Raw genomic sequence first — 18095 nt, forward strand, 5'->3', positions numbered from 1 at the left:
AACTATATTGAAAGAACATTACCTGGGCACTCAACATAAGTGGAGGACATAAAATGAAGATAATGCTATTCTAAACCTCCCTGCCTTAATATTAAGGTATCAGGTCCAGCTTCCTTGCCGCTTTCTTTACCGCTTTACCGTCTTCTAGATTATTTCCTCTCAATATTTTCAACTTACAAACTTCAAATCGTCACAATTTTCAAGTTCTCGTTTAACTGACATTTTTACACCTTAAAAACTACACCTTTTCAGTATCGATTGTTATCCTGAATTTATCCCTGAAACTCAGCTGTTTCCGGATTCCCCGACCGAGCCAATTCCCCTTGCTTTATTCGTGTTAAAATAAACATGTAATCATATACCGTAAAATATATCCTTAAGTATGCAAACCAGAATATAAAACAAACTGAATACAGGAATAAATACAGATGAAGTTGGAGTTGTGATGTGGTCTAAAAGTCTGGATTAATGGTTATTCCATAATTCTGGCAGAATATCTGGCACAATAAAATGATGCCTTGAAGTCCTTAATATTAAGGCAGGGGAATTTGAGAACAAAGTAGGGGTTTGAATATTTAAATAGCATTAACCTAAAATGATATCTAGCTTCGATGATATTCTGCCACCCTTGACCGCCTAAATTGAAGAATCATTCCATTGCCCAATAAGCCTAATCCAATCCTCTTGCATTTAGTTCCAAGGTTTATCAGACCCCGCCTTCATCTTGAACTCAAAGCTAATCAAGCATGAGATATGCAGCGAATGGACAAGGATAACTCTCAGTTTGCTTTGCACAATGTACCTGAGGTCACAAACGAACCCACCAAAATTATAAAGAAGGCCCACCGCACCACTCTTTCGTTTCAAGAAACTCCATTCCATGAACACCTTCATATGATCAAACTAAAAGCTATCAATCTCTGGGGTGAGAAAGACACAGAAAATCTTTTCCACTATGTCCACAGTCGGCGCATGCTCCTCTCAGTCAAGAAATTTATCCATAAAAGTGTCACATTTCCTCAACTCCAACTCGCAGTTAATCATGCTATCCTATTCCGAGTTCTCAACGGCCCTAAAGCTTGGGTAGGGAAAGGCATCACGACCGTCGACCTTAATCGCGCCTTTAACATGCCAAATACTTCTCCTCTCCCATACCAGGATGTTCGTCGACATAACCTTATAATGAACAATGATGGATTCCTTGGCGGGATTGAATCTGGGCCTCACACCGACAAAAGTGTCAATTCAAGTCTTATTCGTGATTTGATTGATGATGGTAACGAAGGTGTTCAAGAATGTGCTCCTTCATTTTTATCTACCGCCCAACAAGGAAGCTCAGGGGTACTGGCTGGTATCGAAAAAGAGAACCTACAAAACAATACATCTGGCTCGACTATATCACAGATTGAATCATTCACGATAGAGCATCCGCCGAATCCCTCAAGACCGCAAGAGCCTGCTTGTGATCCTCCAATTACCCAAGCCGCCATAAAAGCCCTTGATGCTAAATCTAATGTTATCTGGGTTCCCTCCCCTCAGTTGAGTTCGAGTGCAGACCCAGACACAGACTCAGACTCGGATGCTCCGCTCAAGACAAAGAGGAAACGTTGTTCCTGTAGGATACCAACAAGCTTAGCTCAACGGATCCAGAGGAAAGATATTCAAAGCCCTAAGCAGGAAGCGGCCGAAATCGTGCATCTCATAAGGAGGGAACAGCAAATTACTCAGAAAACGATCTGCAAGAGCCACGCAAAAAGACTCTGTGGGCTGTTCGGATGTCATGTTCGAGCCATCAATCATCAAGACCTGATTCAGAGGTTGGTGTTTTTATATAGCTATCGTGGACACATCGATCAAGTCTATGAAAAGAGGCCTCACTGGTGGCCACCAACAACGAAGAACAAACTGGCCCGTTGAAGCCTGCGCGTTTGATACCACATGACATCTGGTCCAACCTGTGGACTGAGGTGAGGTCCAACGCGCATATATAAGTAGCTCCCTTATACAGATAGACTTTGAGTTTCGCTTTAGGTGCACCTGTACCCAGCCCTTGAGAGCTCTTTCTTTTCCTCCGAACCCTCTTCATGCTGCCCTTAAAGAAAACCAGGCTCATCAATCATGGTCCTTGCGCGAGACTGACTTGCAAGACCTGATTCTAATTACTGTGGTCTAGAATTGATGGAAAGCGTGTGATCGTTCCACGGTCATTCTGAGGTTTATTGGTACCTTGTTGAATTAGAGAGGGGAACCCAAGGTGTGAGTCGAGGCTGGGCATATGCTAAAGTAATCCTTTGTCGGCTTGTCTTTGTCAACAGGGAAATTCATTACGGTAGATATATGCCATCACCCATCGTCTGCATATGTATGATGCTTCTGATAACGAAGTTCTAATGAAGTAGAATGGGCCTCAGGACTAACCACATTCTTGATTACCACGTGTTTCTGACGATTCTGGAATGTAATGATTCAAGATAGAATGTGAATGTTCCCCGAAACTACTCGATATTATCAAGAATAACACTTGTACAACTTTTATAATAGGCTGACCCAAGTATCAAATTCAATAATCACTTTAAGGAACATATATCCGATTGCGGTGTAGCCTGCATTTCCCCTGAATTTATTGCGCTAATTTAAATTGTGGAACGTAAGGCCGATAAGAAGGCGGGTAATGAAGCACGCTTACCACCCTGCCCTAAGAATAGCTGGGAAGAAGCGTACACATTAAAAGAGAAGAAGCAGAAAAGGGAAATTGAAAATATGATTAAAGATGGACTTCAGGAACCAGAATCAGCCCATCAATAGGACTGATAGAATTCCAAATAGCTGACATGAGAACGGACTGACCAAGATTACTGAGTGCAGCCCGAAGGTGAAACGCCATGAAAAAGAAAAGAAAAGGTATTATGAGGGTCGTTTGTCGTCAGGTCTAGCACATCTCGCAGCACTCGACGCAGTCAACGCATGTTTCACATCCCTCTTCGCAGACGAAGCAGCAGCACAAAGTTGCCATGCTATAGGATAAATTAGTATCAAAATAGAGAGGGAAAAAAAGAGGAGATGGATAACTCACCAAGCGCCGAGACATCCCTGGCCACCACCACCACCACTGCTGCGCTGCGGCTGTTGCTCAACGTAGACGGGTTGCTGTTGCTGAATGGGTCATGGGTGATTAGTTCAGGTTCCAGAGCTCTGTACATCGGTTCGAACATACAGGAGGATAGCCCTGGGGAGGATATCCTTGAGGAGGATAACCCTGCTGGGGAGGGTAGCCTTGAGGGGGGTAACCCTGAGGAGGATAGCCCTGCTGAGGGTAACTGTACACAATGCGATCGGGTCAGCACAGAGCACGAAGCCAATAGAGCCTCTCATGAGAATCACATATTGGCGAACAACAGCTCCCCTTCGCATGGCCCATTCAAGCGTTTTATATTCAGCTTGGGGAATTTGCGATGGAGGGGTTGAGCGAGATGCGACAATCAAGCTAGGCGTTTCGAGTAAACTTACGCCTGTGGGGGATGTTGAGGCTGATAGTATTGTTGGCTAGACATAACGGCGAACGGGACTGAGGGCGAAGAAAGAGAAAAATTAGCGTTGCGGTCACTACCGAAGCGAAGTGATAATAAGTGAAGATGCGATTCTAGGCAGAAAGTCCAGCTGAAAAGTGGGGGAGAACTGAGGGAGCACGGGATTAATAGAAAAGGGCGTATCCTACCGGTATTGGATGAAACGAGCGGAACGAGCAATTGAGGTTGAAAGATGGAGAAAGGAGAAAAAGGTTAAAGAGTCGGAGAGATGTTGAGAACCAAAGGGGAAAATAGGAAGGGAAAAAGGATGACATCCGGGGCTTGGCAAGCTTAGCATATTCAGCTCGGTTTTAATTTCTTATTTTTATCTCCACTCAATGTACACTTGTATCTCTTAGATATCTTTACCTTCGCTAATTTCTATGTGATATTTATGGGTTTTGAGCAGGACTCACTTTCTTCCACTTTCCACCTTTCTTCCACCTTTCTTCCAATCTTGTTATTTTAATTCTTCATTAGTCATTTGATTCACTACCAAGTTGAATGAAAATGAGCCCACCCTACTCAATCCAATCAGGCTCTGTAATAAATTATAGTGTGGGCTCGATCGGCATCTTCACCGCCTGGATTCATGGAAGCCTGTCGTGAACCTTGGAAATGATCAGGTACAAGATACGGTACTTTATTACTTGAAAATCATTGCTTATCATTTAGTCGTCACTCGTGTCAGTAATAATGGGTGCTGTTACCCCCTCGACCTCTTCACCACCTATGTCATCCTAAAATCCCCTATATACGGAGTATAGCGGTAGGCCTATACCATAATTACACTCAATAACCCTGCAAATTGGATGACGAGAAAAAAAAAAAGGAAAAGAGGAAAGAATAAAACTCCACTACGATCGCTCACATGACATATGATTCTTGTTCTGGCGGTATTGAGTGCGGATCCGAGTAGAAGGGCGAATCCAGCGCTCCATCTAGCGGATCTGGGAGATCAATGGAATCGATGGGTTCCAGATCAAATGTTGTTTCGGGGTACGGGTCAAACCCATGCATCAATGTCGACTCCATGTCGAATGGTACGTCCAAGTTCACCGGCATAGCTAGCATTTGCGTCGGAATAGCCTGAGCATGGGCCTGAGGCTGGACCTGGATCTGAGGCTGAGGTTGAGGCTGAGCTCGGAATTGGACTTGCATTGGAGGAGCTTGAGACTTAAACTCTGTCTCCAGCTCCTCATTGAGCTGGTTATCATCTTCGAGATCGAAGTTATCTTCAAGACTACCATCCACATGGTCTTCGGCCAACTCCACTGTCTGCCTCATCCAGTGCTTCAACACATCCATCGGCGGATGATTTCCACCCCCCTTGCCACCACGCTTCTCGCTATCCTTACCACGCCCACCGCGACCACGCTGGCATGGGTTGAAGTGCGTACGCCGCAGATGTGCAGCAGCATTGTAGTTGGCGCCGTACTTCTTGCCATTACGGCAGGCTTTGCAATTTGCTAGGAAGCTCTTGTCCGGGGAGATGTCTACACATACCCACACCCTGCGTACTGCGGCATGGACTCGTTCAATGTGGCGGCGGAGCTCATGCTCTCCATGGAAGCCATCAGGCTGATCCTTGCACAGATGACAGTGGGTTTTTGGTCGTGCAGGTCGCTGAATTGAAGCCTTGGGAATTGCGGCCACCTGCTTGGCCGTGCCGTCAGACGAAGAGATGCGGACCATCTTTTGTGGATTTGATGCATCAGGCACAATGACATTTTCATGTGATTCCCGCTTTGGAGCGATAGGACGCGCGGCCAGGGCATTTTGCTCGTGGGTACGCCGAGCAGCACGAGAAGATGGAACGACCGGGATCTGGCCATCGGTTGAATCGAATGGCTTCAGGTCGACTGCCTGCATATACGGAAAGATAGATGGTATGGGTGGACGGAAAGATGTAGAAGATGGGGCAGAAGTGGAGATTGAGACTGGGTAAGGGAAGGGGAATGATAGGGAATCTAGGTCAGGGCACATGGAAGGATATTGATTATGGTATGAGATGGCTGAGGTGGATGTTGGCACCCACTCTGGGGAGATACAGTATTCCTGATCCAGATCCGGGCTCCGTCCGATCGAGTCGAAGCGAAAGTCGTTGAAGTTGCCAATGATACTGTCAGTGGTCCCACTGCGGCTCATTTCTGGCGCCACTGGTGGTGACATATCGGCCGGAGTTAATGTTCCAGATTGTTGATACGAGGGTCCGGTCGATCCATATTCCGCAAGACCCATCGATAGGGCGGAGGAGCCATATGACGAAGATTGATCGGGGTTCTCCAACCTCTTTGCAAAATCACATGGCGAGTATTCGTCAACATGATCTAGGTGTGGTTGCTGCGGCTGCTTCCGAATCGGTCCAGAGGCTTGTCGCCTTCGCATGACAGTATCGGTGGGAAGATGCCAATGCGAAAATGGGATCTGTTGACTTTGGGAGCGGGCCATGACGGTATGTTGATATGAGCTCGACAATGGTACACTCTTTCGGGGCCTATCTGGAGCTGCTTGCGAGAGGGTGCGCCGAAGTTGAGCGGTCACTGGAAGATCCGGGGTCTACAAATTTTCAATGGTCAATGGTTCGTGTTCAAGGAAAAAGGGATCCAGGTCGGACATACGGTTGCTCGCCGTTTCGCCTGCGGTAGACCAGAGCCAGAACCAGAGCCAGAGCCAGAACCAGAACCAGAACCAGAGGGAGAGGGGAGTGTCCGCGGAATCGCATCCTGTCGTGATCGTTTCGCCGATTTGCCGGCCAAGCCCTGATCGATGGTCGGAATGAATTCACTAATGCGATGTCTCCAGAGTTGATTCCGCTCTAATTCCGGGAGGTGGGAATGTCGAGCCCAAAAAGCATTACGATAACTGGAAATGGCCACAGTAAACTGTGCTTCATCGTCGACCTGATTGAGAGCCATGATGGGAGGAAGATGGGACTATCTATCAGTATTCAAAACGGGGAGATTTGAGAGATTAAGATCTATGAAGTGTCAATTCGTGAAGAGAAATGCGCCCCCAGAGAGCAGAGAGCAGTTGAGCAGCATACGTACTTGATTAATAGAAGAAAAGGAAAAAAGATCTTATCACGGCGATCTCGACCAGATCGATAAAAGTGGAGGAAGTGAAGTGGGGATAGCAGTAATTAAAGGTCGATCAAGATCCCAGAAAATGGTGAAAATGATGGAAATGGTGAAAATGGCGAAAATGATGAAATGGTGAAAATAGTATACTTGAATGTAGTCAAATATCGGGCAGCATCAGTGACGGAATGGAAAGAGCAATAACAAAAGTCCAGAAGAGAAGAAGAAAAAAGAAGACAAAAAGGGTCTGGACCTTGAATCCAACATTGATAAGAGGGCAGGTAATTGCTGACTGATGGATTGTAGGTGTTGGTTGGATCGAAAAAATACGAAACGACGATAATTCAGTGAAATCCATAGAAGAAAGTGAGGCAGCGAACCGGATCAATTCAATACTTGATCCGACGCACGTTCTCTTGTATTTCTCTCTTTTTTTTCTGTTTTATTTTCTCGTTTTCTAGCTTCTTTTTATTTGTTCTGGATTTGCGCCTACAGCGGGTGCCCGAAAGAAACTTACTTACCTAAAACACAGCCCCCTCCCTTTTCCTCTTTTCGCTCCATAAGTCCGTGGCTTGATTGGATCAGAGATCTATCGGGTATACAATATTGAGCTGCCACGTCGTGCAGAATGATGTACGAACTCGCCTGCCAGACCCTTTATGTTCCTAAATAGAAACTAACTTCCAAGGTTGCGGCCACGCGGGAGTGTTCCATGGTTTTGGTTAATCTTTATACCCGATCACCTTAAGACTACCTTTCACACACTACTACTAGTTGACTGGTCGATTACTACATATTAATTGAACCGACCTTTCCCTTTTCTACTTGGCTCCATCACCGAAACGCGGTTGCCGCTGTTTCATTTCAAGATCGGGTGAAGGACCTTTCATCTACATTCTGCCCAATCACGTCAAAGACTAATGCTGTTAGTTATCTGTCATTGGAATGTGTCATTCAAACCTTGCTTTTAGGGTTTCGGGCGAATAACCACAGCATGATGAGGAGATTCTCATTGCCCACTCATTGAACGGAGCTCCGAACCTATCCTGCCCAAGAACCAGTTCTTTGGAAATCTTACGCCCGGCTCATTCTCTCCCAAGTTTTTCAGTTGTTTCTCTCGGACCCCAATGTCTTAGGCTTAAGTAGACTGGTCTGGTCTCTACCGAGGAATATCCCATCTCATGTGATTAGGCTGTCGCAGCCTAAGGCTGAAATCATATCGTTATCTTTTTGTATCATATTGTTATCGTTCTTTGACCAGAGCTCTATCGTCGGAGATTCAAAACTTGGCAATAGTAAGTGACGGAAAGTATCAAGGTATACATCCCGCGTGATATACTGGACCGGTTTAAAAGACGATGACAGGTGTGTTCATGGACATGGATATACATGGCCGCGTGGCCTTGCAGATTCTCTGCCTGCGGCTCAACCTACACCGCCTTTTCAGTTATCGAAAGAGTCAAATACGCCATCTGCTATTTTTGGAGGAGTATACTTCGATCACTATACTTCGAATACTCTAACACCTCTCACCTTAGCAGTTCAATCATTTATTCAACTCAGATTCAATTCTGCCATTTTAACACCTTAACTCGTGAAAGTTCGAAATTCGTCGATCTCATGTTCCACATCGCCACGGCGATGTCATAACAACGGTCTCAAGAGTTTCGGTTAGCCAAACCAACCAACCAGAGTCAATATGGAGATGGCATCTAATCACAAATTCACAATTCATCTTCGTGGATACACTCTATTTTAATGATTAAGAGCCCATGGGTAGAAATTGAACCCCCTTGAACTATGATCTTTAGGGATCTATACGTGGGATCCATGCCTAATAGGCCCAGACTGACGTCAGGTTGCCACTCTATGGTTGGTAGTGATAACAGAGAATCATAGCTGAAAGAGAGAAAAAGAGAAAAAGTATAGAAGAGAACGATCAAGCCAGACAAGATAAAGAAAATCACTTGAGACTGTGGCTAAAACACCCCACGTGATGTCATTGTGTTTAATTGTTCTCCGCCTTGATGAAGTGAACCTCCTTTTGACTTCCCCTATTCCAACTGGACTGTGGAGCTCTAAAGTCCCTTAAATGCTTTTTTAGTTGCCTTCTCTATTTTACTCTTTCTCCTTCTTTTCCTTACTCTATACACCATGTCTGATCCAACTCTCTATCTATACACCTCCCTTACCGCAGGGTCGTCTCATATCATCACTGCTACATCTCGTGTGGAGACTATCCTCAAGGCCAACAAACTCCCTTTTCGCGCCATTGATCTCGCCACAGATGATGCTGCCCGCAAGCTATGGGGTCGACGGTCCAAGGGCAAGAAGCTGCCCGGTCTAGTGAAATATGGCAACATTGTTGGCGTATGTCGTTTTACCCCTCACAGTTCGATACAATTACCCTGACCCCCACTTCGTGCAGGACTTGGAAGAGATCGAAGAATGGAACGAATTTGGCGAACTCCGCATGGTCATTAACAGCGCCCCGGATGTGGATGGCATGCCTGCTACAAGTTATCCCGCCCCGATCGACGCGACGCCTAAACAACAACCGAAATCGAAACCGAAGCCCTCCACTGAGACCCAAAGCCTACCGGCCAAGACTGAGGACACGACCGAGGATAAGGATGCCACAGCTGTATTAGCTCTTCGTGCTGCGAGCGCCGAGGCCGCATCGAAAGCAAAGAGCAAGTCAGAAGAAAAGAAGGAAAACCCCAAGGCTGTGAGCGACAAATCTGAACCCGAGCCCGAGCCCAAACCCGAAGCCAGGAAACACCGTGGCTCAGTTGCCGCCGAGTTGCCCGACACAGAGCCTGATTCCCCCAAAGGCTTAAAACGTCCAGCACTTGTCCCCGAATTCGCCGCCGTGTCATCTGCCAACTTCCGTGCTGACAATGCAGAGGCTTTAGGTCTCATCCAGCATCACCACTCATCCATCATCTCGATCTCAGATAAGGAAGAGAATGATAAGGTGGTTCATGATATCCGCGCATCAATCTCGGAAGATCCTGCGGCCTCGGTGGCTGTGGAGGCTATCCGGAAGGAAGCTGCAGAGAAGGGTCATATAGATACTGTTGAGGAAGTTTCTTTTGATGAAGCTAAAGCCGAGAAGGAGACATCTGAGGTCAAGTCTGTTGACGAGATTAAACCCGTGGTTGAAGAGGCTGCAGTTTCTGAAGAGACCACGGCTGAACCTAAACCTGTCACTGAAGAAAATACAAATGAAATCAACCATTTGGCTGAAGAGACAGCAGAGGCTAGGCCCGTTATTGAGGAGACTGCAGCAGATGCCAAGCCTATTGAAGAGACGAATGAAGCTAAGCCTGTGGCCAAAGAGACAGTCGAGCCGAAGCCCGTGGTCGAAGATACTACAACTAGCTCTAAAACTGCGGCTGAGGAACCCACCGCTGAAATCAAATCGGCTGTGGCAGCAACTCCAGAAGAAATCACTGTGAAATAACTGCCTGGAAGTACTCAAGCTGCAGGTTTATGATCATGATGAATTTGGTATTTGCGGACTGATTGCTTGATTACTCCCATTCTTTTCTCCTTTTTGTTGTATTGTTATTTAGATACCAGTGAGCTAAACTAGTAGATATCCTTAGCGAATATCATTCTAGTCTCATCAATTCAGACAATTAATCCGAAGCCGCATGCACAGCATGGACCTTGTAGTGAAATTTAGACGTCTAATTGTGGAAACTAGCTAGACCTTGGATCGGCGACTCTCGACAGCCTGGCGCAATTTGGCGATAACTTCGGCCGGATCTTCTGCGCCGAAGACGGCAGAGCCTGCCACGATCACATTAGCTCCGGCGTCTGCGGCCTGGTCGATTGTGCCTACGCCAAGTCCTCCGTCAACCTCGATGTTCAGGTCAGGGTACTTGGCGCGCAGAGCTGCCACTTTGGGAAGCTCCGAGGCCATGAACTTCTGTCCGCCAAAACCGGGGTGCACAGTCATGACGAGAACCATCTAGAATATTAGTTAGTGCATATTTCACATAAACAAGGGACGGTGGTAGGTTGGTATGGTAGGTGGTAGATGCAATACGGTCGTCACTCACGTCCGGGCGCTCAGCCAGATCTGGGCTCTCGAGAATATCCCACAAAACATCAACAGAAGTATCCGGCTTAATGGCGATACCAGCCTGCATGCCTTGCTCGTGGATATACTTGATCAATTGGCGGGGGCTTGTAGGTGCAGTGGTAGTCTTATCGGCGGGTTCGGTCGCAGCGACAGAAGAGACGGCAGCTTCATAGTGGAAGCAATACAGATCGCAACCGGCGTCCTTGAATTCCTTAACCCATTTATGGGGCTATCGTGCGATCAGCGATGTGAAGATAGAGGGGTTGCGACGAAAGTCTATACCTCCATGATCATCATGTGACAGTCGAAGGTACCGCGAGCACCGGGCTCGAGTGGGCGATCGACGCAGCCGCGGATATGAGAAACGACGGGACATCCGATTGTCATGTTGGGGACGAAATGGCCGTCCATGATATCGATGTGGAGCCAGTCAGCACCCTGCTCGATCTTCTTCGAGCAATCATGGCCGAGGTTGGCGAAGTTCGCGCTGAGAATGGAAGGGGCGATGATGGCGGCAGGGGCCATCGTGGAGGATTCGCAATTATGAGGGAAGGGAGGTGGAGAGGAGAAGGTGAATTAAGCTGAAGCTATGGCATGGGACCTTAGAACCAGGGTGGATATCTCGGTTCACCGTCGTCCGCACTCTCCGCCTTGAGCTTCCTCTTATCCTTATTCTTCATTGACAGAAATCTCATCAAACCATGATTTTCTGAGGCATTGCAAGGATCAAGCCCATTTATGATTCAGTAATGAATGAATGATGATTACCTCTATCGCCGGAAGTGCAGAATACTCATTTCGAAATTCTCTAGAGCTTGTATCGAGGTCATTGAGCGCCTCGGCCAATCACTCTTCTGGCTTCCCACTTCATATAGGAAATTTCTATATATCCCCATGCAGGCAATATCAAATACTTCAAAGTGGGGCCTATGATTTCGGTGCGCTGTGACCCGAGTCTAGCTTAATCACATAACGCGTTCTACTAGTTTAGTGAACGCTATCCAGTTCAAGGAAAGGATATCACAGCTAAGATGATCTCCAATGACGTTTGCGGTATTCGGGCTGCTCTGGAGGCTCAAAATATAATCTTGTTTTGCTCTCAGAACCAACTAAAACTGCCTTTCAAAGTCTGGACTTTGCGATATCTATTCCACGACCTACCTGCCTTTTATCAGCCTCAAAGAACTGTGCATACCATTTGCTAGATGGTCTAGACTTCTCATGAGAAGGAAGTCCCTCCCAGTTCTCTTCAATGCGTCGCTCGTCCTGCTTCCATCCTTCCAACTCGGTCAAGATCCAGGGAGCAAGCACCGCTGCAGTATCTGCAACCTTCTTCAGCACTACGGTGTGAAACACCTTGGGAATGAGGACATTTTTGACCCTCCCAGCTTCCATACCACCACTTCCCCCAGTACCTGTTCCTGTGAACTTAGCAGCTTGTTCCAAGATTCCCCAGCATGTGAGCTCAGCCTTCTCACCCCCGACATACAGAACCGATGGACGGAGGGTTGGAAGAGATCGCCACATCATTATGCGCTCCGGGTGATAAAACCTCTGACCTGGATATAGATCATTGGTTATCTCTGGCACGAATAGCGGGTCGTGTGTAGGTCTTGAAAGGTTTGACTGTACTTTCCACAGAGTCAGGCACACCCTGTTCTCGATGCTGCTGGAAGTTTCCACGAATATATGACAACAGCTCCTGATGTTTCGTGGTGGCCAAAGTTACTGAGGAGCTTCCATTATCGAATCGAGGGGAATATAAGTTGTGGAATACATATACAATCCCTCGGTCGATTACTTGAGGATCCCATATCCGAAACATGAGCCTGCACATTTCTGCGTCGATCGCACGACTGGGCCAGGTATCCTTTTTCTTAGCTATGCGAACCATCATAAGATTTGTTTCCGAATCCCTTTCCCGTGGCCAAATGAATGATTCAATGAGCACCAGGGAGCAGATGAGACGGGGATGAAGGTTTGCAAGTTCCATTCTGACACGTTTTAGTTCAATTTCTTGACCGAAGTATATCACTTTGGACATTCAGTTGCACAGCACCCATACTATGTCCAATACCAATGATAGGCTGGGGCATATCAAGTCGAAAGTGATTGATCATATGAAGCAGATCTCGACTACGGTCAAACTGTGAAGCTAATTAATGTATCAGAAGCCAAACTTTCCAAGTTTTTAGATCTTTGAACTCACAATCATTCTCAGTATACCGCACATTCAATGCACTGCTAGCGCCGTGATTGGTCATATCTGCCATCCAAATGCCTCCAATTCGAAATCCATTCTTTCGACTACAAGCAAGAAGCTCTTCCCAGAGTGGCTCATAAAGCTCCTATCGGGCTCAAGTTCAGCATCGATTCTGATCATGATATGGCAAGTTACTCGAAGCCTACGTTTGGAAAGCTGCAGCCATGAGGAGCGACGGCAGTTATAGCCCCAACTTGCGCGTTCCCATTACCGACATGCGTGTACTATTTAATTGCAAGTTTGAGCGACGCATCTTGAGGTGATATTCCCCTTGGGTACTCGCGCATATACTGGGCGTCAATGACATGTTCCCTGATAATAAACAGCGAGGTCATGGTGAAAACCGAATACTTATTCAAGTACCTTCAGGGCCATTTTACTGAAGGATACAAGCGGAGGGACTTGGTGTTTTGAACACCATTGAGCAAGGGCATCAATTCCGCTCTCAATCGTACTTTTTGATTCATACTTATAAACCCCACTGTTGACCCCGGGAACTCTTATCGTTGATCTACAAGTATCGATTCGTCACATATGTCGGTAGCCGCCGGGGATTTATATCCTATTGGCGTCTCGCCATTACTTTATCAGATCAATCACAACCTGTAAAAAACTGAGTGTTCTCTAGCAGGTGGGTCGCTTTTAAATTTGAAGAAGTTGAGATATTTGTGTCCCATTTAGATCTCAATAACTGATGCCTAACTGCGTCGCAAAATTAGAAATGAACTTGCCAATTACTAGTGTAGAACTAGTGACTACTGTAATTCCTTTACATAACAATATATTGTTGCCAACAGGTTTGTATTATTGTACCGAGGCATCTTTAAAGTCAGGAATTTATAATTTACTACCTAAACTCCCCCCATGCTGATGTAACTTGTACCTGCTATTCAATAATCTGTCCAATATCCTCCTCTTCTAAATCATTATCATGGCTTACGCCTTGGACTTGCGAAAAAATGTAATAACTTCCTTTTCCTAAATCGCCTTGGCAAGAACAAGAGTGATCAGAGTGTAAAAAAGTAGTATGGAATGAATAATATGATGTTCGTTGTGGTAATCAAATTGATTGCTGACCTTCGAAATAAGTCGTACTCCGATCGTTTATAATACCCTCGCCTCAGAGTCTCTCAAGATCCCTTCGAATTCTTTAGAATTCCAGCCCGAGGTACCTCCAGATATACTGCTCCTTTTACTAGGTAAACCCTAATAGACTCTTGGGAGAAATCGCACCTTTAACTAGCCACTGAAGGCAAAAGCTAACATGAGGAACGTTCTTCCAAGGTCTGCATTTACTATACATCCCTGCCTAGCACAGAAAGAAGTCGTACTTCGACTTGGGCTTCACCCACAACTCATCCTTCCTCGAAGAAGGCCTTATTGTTAGAAGAAAGCATTCACTTTCAAAGCTGCTGCCATCCCGCCCAGTTATCCTAATTCACCTCTTCTTACTGACGTATACCGTAGTTCATCATATGTGATTGTGTACTTGTTACAGTAGATCGATTTGAGCCGATCTTGACAAAAAAAAGATTCGCGAAGAGGAATGTAATTACAGGAAAACAGTATTTGGTCAGCATCATTGGAAGAAAAAAAACACTCCCTCAATAGAGATTCTCGAGTCGCTCTTGCTGTGATGGATTCTAGTCTAGAGACTGAATCACTAGCCAGTCTATCCATTCCAAGATCGATCGCGAGATGTTCGAAAAGTTCAAATCATGAGTCACGGGTCTGAAAAGCTTCGAACATATTCTTCTAAGCAAAACCAGTATAATGCGAAAATTTAAAATATGAAAATCCCAGAGGATTTGATTAAAAAAACAAGGATAATGAATGATATGAGGAGGTTTTGTGGTTAGAATAAAGGATAGATGATGGAGGATGGAGCATTTGCCTCCAGGATTTGGATGTTGCCAATTATTTATCAGCGTGAGACCAGACATTGACCCATGACCAGACGGTGAAATGAAAGTGAAATTAAAATCAAGAGTGGAAATGAGAGCCCTGCAGTGGAATTGGAAGTAAGAGCGAAGTTACTATAGCAATGGCTGGATCAGCAAAATAATATTTGAAGTCAAAAATATCAAAATTCGACGGAAACCCATAACAGGTCTAAGAAGAGCGAGCTATCTCAAGGACAGCTAGGAATATTAATAAAGAATGCTATATCTTCAATTCTGTGTCTTCATTCAGTGAGCAGTGAGGGTTGTAAAGATCGTCGTATCCTATAGTTGAGGCTCGAGGTAATAGTCTTCGCAATATTATGCTGAGGTGAGGACAAACCTCTATTTGACACGTATTGTCGTATATCTCAGTTCTTTAGCTTCTATGTTAACTTGCTAGTGCAAAAATATACAACAGCACTGACCATAAACTAAGCCCCCGTGGTGAATGTTGTTGATTTAAATTCCACATATGGTCGAAACTAGCCGTTTGACCAAGCCAGATGTGACTAGCGTAAGCGAGAGTCTCTTACTGATTGGTGGATGGAATAAGGCCTGAAACTCCACATTTTAGAATGATCGTCATTTCAAGGCTTGGAAGCTTATACTGCTGTGGATACCTTCTTAATTAAGGGACTTTATCCCGAGGTGACCAGTGAAAATGTTCGTTGATCTTGGGGGCTGAAGAATCATTGTATCATGAAGATCATGGTTACCTAGGGTTGAGCTCTGGAAGTAGTATAAGAAAGAAAGATTTTCCTCCCCAAGTAATCATCGGTCCACAGATTTCAAGTTTCAGTTTTTGTTCTCTTTTCTCTTATTCAAAATGTTGTCGACATCAATACTTATTACGATTGGCCTAATCCCCTTGTGTTCGGCAATTCCCCACTATGTCCATTCCCGCATTGATTTGGAACATCTTCCTGGATCAGTAAAACCAAGATATGGTGTTGAGACAATCACTGAGTCGAATGTGAGGAAGGCTCAAATTCTATGCTGATCTCCCATACTGACGACACACTAGTACTTCTGGTTTGGCAGCTTCAACGTTGGAAACTCGAGAAATCTCACACTGTTGATCGATACTGGCTCATCAGATGTGATTATCAATCCTGGTTATTATAGGCGAGGCTCGGCCTCAGTTAATATCCACAAGAATTTCACGAACACATATGGCTCAACGGAAAGCGACGGTTCGGGAACAGGAACGGTACATCATATTATTCCTAATGCAAGTTGATAGAGAGCTAACGACTTTTGTAGGTCACCGGTTCTCTGTACAATGACACTGTCAGCTTTGGTTCATTCCATGCGCATCAAACGGTTGGATCGGCCAGTGCTGGCGCCAGTGGGGATGCCTTAATTCCTGCCGATGGTATTGTGGGGTTTGCTGGTCTTGAAGAATCGGCATTCGGTGGTGCATCCCCGTTCTTCCACTCACTTTGTGATCAGGGCTTAGTCTCTGCCTGTCGGTTTGGTGTTATTCTGTGGGATGATGGGAAGGGAACTCAGGTTCTCGGGGCATTGGACAAGTCTTTGTTTAAGGGAGAGCTCACCACAACGTCTATTATTCAAGAGTGGGTTATGTGGGCTGATATCGCTCTCAATGGCAGGATCATCGAGAGGAATGCAATTGTGGAATTAGATACTGGCACAGCTACGATTATTGGGTAAGTGAAAGAAGATTTAACCGGTCGCATTTATTCTAACGTCGCTTTAGGCCCCTGGATGTGGTCATCGGTATCTTTAATTCGTCCTCTATTCCGTACATCGTTTCGACTTCAAGCGCGGGTACGACCGTTAGCGGATACTTCCCATGCGACCAGCCACCAACCCTAGGACTCGTCATCCCGTCCAGGCAAAATTCCACCGATGCCAGAAGGGACAATTCAAATTCAGTCAGCCACAATAGCAATCTATTTAATATCGCTCCGGATCAGTGGGCTGCTACCAATAACGGAAACAACAATTGTACTGCTGTTCTTTCGGGCACTGATGCCCTCCCATACAGCAATTTATGGGTTGTTGGTCAACGTGAGCTTACTTGAATAACCCTAAATTTGGATCTCTTTACTGACTTTCAGTAGCATTTTTCCATGGAACTTACATCGACCATTATCTTGGAGAACGTACACTTGGTTTCGCTCCTTCCAAGTGCTAAATTGTAACACTACTTACTACAGCCAACCATGGCTGCACTCACTTCCTTAAAACCACTAGGAAGGCGATATATTTAGAAATCAAAAAGATTGGAATTTCAAAGTTACCGCTAATCCCACTTTAACTTCGGAAGTAGTTGTAATCCAATACGGATGGAGGACCGTAAACAAGAGAAGAACTGCTGTTGAGGTGGGCTACAGCAAGAAGGGTAAGGTATGGTCCAAGATAGGTCCAATATATTCTAAGAATAACTTTCGGAATCCCCTCAGGGTGCTTCAGACTGGGTCGCGATCACCGACTCGCTTAGTTTCCAACCGCTAGTTTGCCTTCGGCAAAGACCAATGGTTCTCTAACAATCAAGAGTTGACTCTTCATCAACAAACTTGGTATTCAGCCACCACTAGTACTAAGTCTAGCACTGTGTCTCTTCCGATACCACAGATGTAGGATAAACTTTCTACAGAATTGATGACAAGAAGTGTGGATGATCTCAATCACCTATTCTGCAAAGTACTAAGGATGAATACCTCGATGCCGATCTTTATCTTGACCTTCTTCCAAACTATTTCATCGATAAAAAGATAGATGCAATATTACTATTATTACATGACCTTAGAAAACTAGCACTCGTGGTCGACGTAGAAATCTGGGGATGTACTAGGTCCTATAGATATTAAAGTGCACTTTCACGCCGCAAAAACAGTTAGGCAGTATCGGTATTCAATCAGGAAGTCATAAGACCGAGTATTAGTAAAAAAATACCCTAGAGACTATTTTATTAAAGTAACGAGGGCAACAGATTTAACGAACATAAGCAAATATTTCACTGTTACCTAGTATAGTATACTTGTTGCGACAGCCGAGAAACAAGGCCATCAACAGACGGAAAGTATTTCGGCCGAAAAAGCTTCTGCCGAGACAGCGACTCCGGAACTGGATTAGTATATCACGGCATCCTTGAACAATATGCATTCATCGCAAACGACACCC

The 18095-nt window shown here is 45.4% G+C and overlaps 8 protein-coding genes across 8 annotated transcripts; 3 read left to right on the forward strand and 5 right to left on the reverse strand.

The window, feature by feature from the left end:
* Positions 1 to 753: 753 nt before the first annotated feature.
* On the forward strand, positions 754 to 1917 carry N7495_004890 (uncharacterized protein; the record flags this gene model as incomplete). Its single annotated transcript, XM_057207541.1, has 1 exon — positions 754 to 1917. The coding sequence occupies one exon, from the start codon at positions 754 to 756 to the stop codon at positions 1915 to 1917; it is 1164 nt and encodes a 387-aa protein (XP_057065221.1).
* Positions 1918 to 2904: 987 nt separating this feature from the next.
* Positions 2905 to 3411, reverse strand: N7495_004891 (uncharacterized protein; the record flags this gene model as incomplete). The annotated part of the gene is made up of 3 exons (XM_057207542.1): positions 2905 to 3014; positions 3074 to 3153; positions 3215 to 3411. 3 exons carry the CDS (start codon positions 3409 to 3411, stop codon positions 2905 to 2907), a joined length of 387 nt encoding a protein of 128 aa, XP_057065222.1.
* A 1022-nt stretch (positions 3412 to 4433) lies between these two features.
* N7495_004892 (uncharacterized protein) lies at positions 4434 to 6484 on the reverse strand (the record flags this gene model as incomplete). Its single annotated transcript, XM_057207543.1, has 2 exons — positions 4434 to 6125; positions 6188 to 6484. 2 exons carry the CDS (start codon positions 6482 to 6484, stop codon positions 4434 to 4436), a joined length of 1989 nt encoding a protein of 662 aa, XP_057065223.1.
* A 2316-nt stretch (positions 6485 to 8800) lies between these two features.
* N7495_004893 (uncharacterized protein) lies at positions 8801 to 10112 on the forward strand (the record flags this gene model as incomplete). Its single annotated transcript, XM_057207544.1, has 2 exons — positions 8801 to 9016; positions 9075 to 10112. The coding sequence occupies 2 exons, from the start codon at positions 8801 to 8803 to the stop codon at positions 10110 to 10112; spliced, it is 1254 nt and encodes a 417-aa protein (XP_057065224.1).
* Positions 10113 to 10358: 246 nt separating this feature from the next.
* N7495_004894 (ribulose-phosphate 3-epimerase RPE1) lies at positions 10359 to 11264 on the reverse strand (the record flags this gene model as incomplete). Its single annotated transcript, XM_057207545.1, has 3 exons — positions 10359 to 10625; positions 10717 to 10968; positions 11022 to 11264. The coding sequence occupies 3 exons, from the start codon at positions 11262 to 11264 to the stop codon at positions 10359 to 10361; spliced, it is 762 nt and encodes a 253-aa protein (XP_057065225.1).
* A 597-nt stretch (positions 11265 to 11861) lies between these two features.
* On the reverse strand, positions 11862 to 12269 carry N7495_004895 (uncharacterized protein; the record flags this gene model as incomplete). The annotated part of the gene is made up of 1 exon (XM_057207546.1): positions 11862 to 12269. One exon carries the CDS (start codon positions 12267 to 12269, stop codon positions 11862 to 11864), a length of 408 nt encoding a protein of 135 aa, XP_057065226.1.
* A 40-nt stretch (positions 12270 to 12309) lies between these two features.
* Positions 12310 to 12633, reverse strand: N7495_004896 (toxin biosynthesis protein; the record flags this gene model as incomplete). Its single annotated transcript, XM_057207547.1, has 1 exon — positions 12310 to 12633. One exon carries the CDS (start codon positions 12631 to 12633, stop codon positions 12310 to 12312), a length of 324 nt encoding a protein of 107 aa, XP_057065227.1.
* Positions 12634 to 15771: 3138 nt separating this feature from the next.
* On the forward strand, positions 15772 to 16993 carry N7495_004897 (pepsin-like aspartic protease; the record flags this gene model as incomplete). The annotated part of the gene is made up of 4 exons (XM_057207548.1): positions 15772 to 15918; positions 15970 to 16155; positions 16209 to 16615; positions 16666 to 16993. 4 exons carry the CDS (start codon positions 15772 to 15774, stop codon positions 16991 to 16993), a joined length of 1068 nt encoding a protein of 355 aa, XP_057065228.1.
* Positions 16994 to 18095: the final 1102 nt, after the last annotated feature.

Source organism: Penicillium taxi (genome assembly GCF_028828555.1).
Source record: "Penicillium taxi strain IBT 34144 chromosome Unknown utg000003l_segment0_segment0, whole genome shotgun sequence".
NCBI lineage: Eukaryota > Fungi > Ascomycota > Eurotiomycetes > Eurotiales > Aspergillaceae > Penicillium > Penicillium taxi.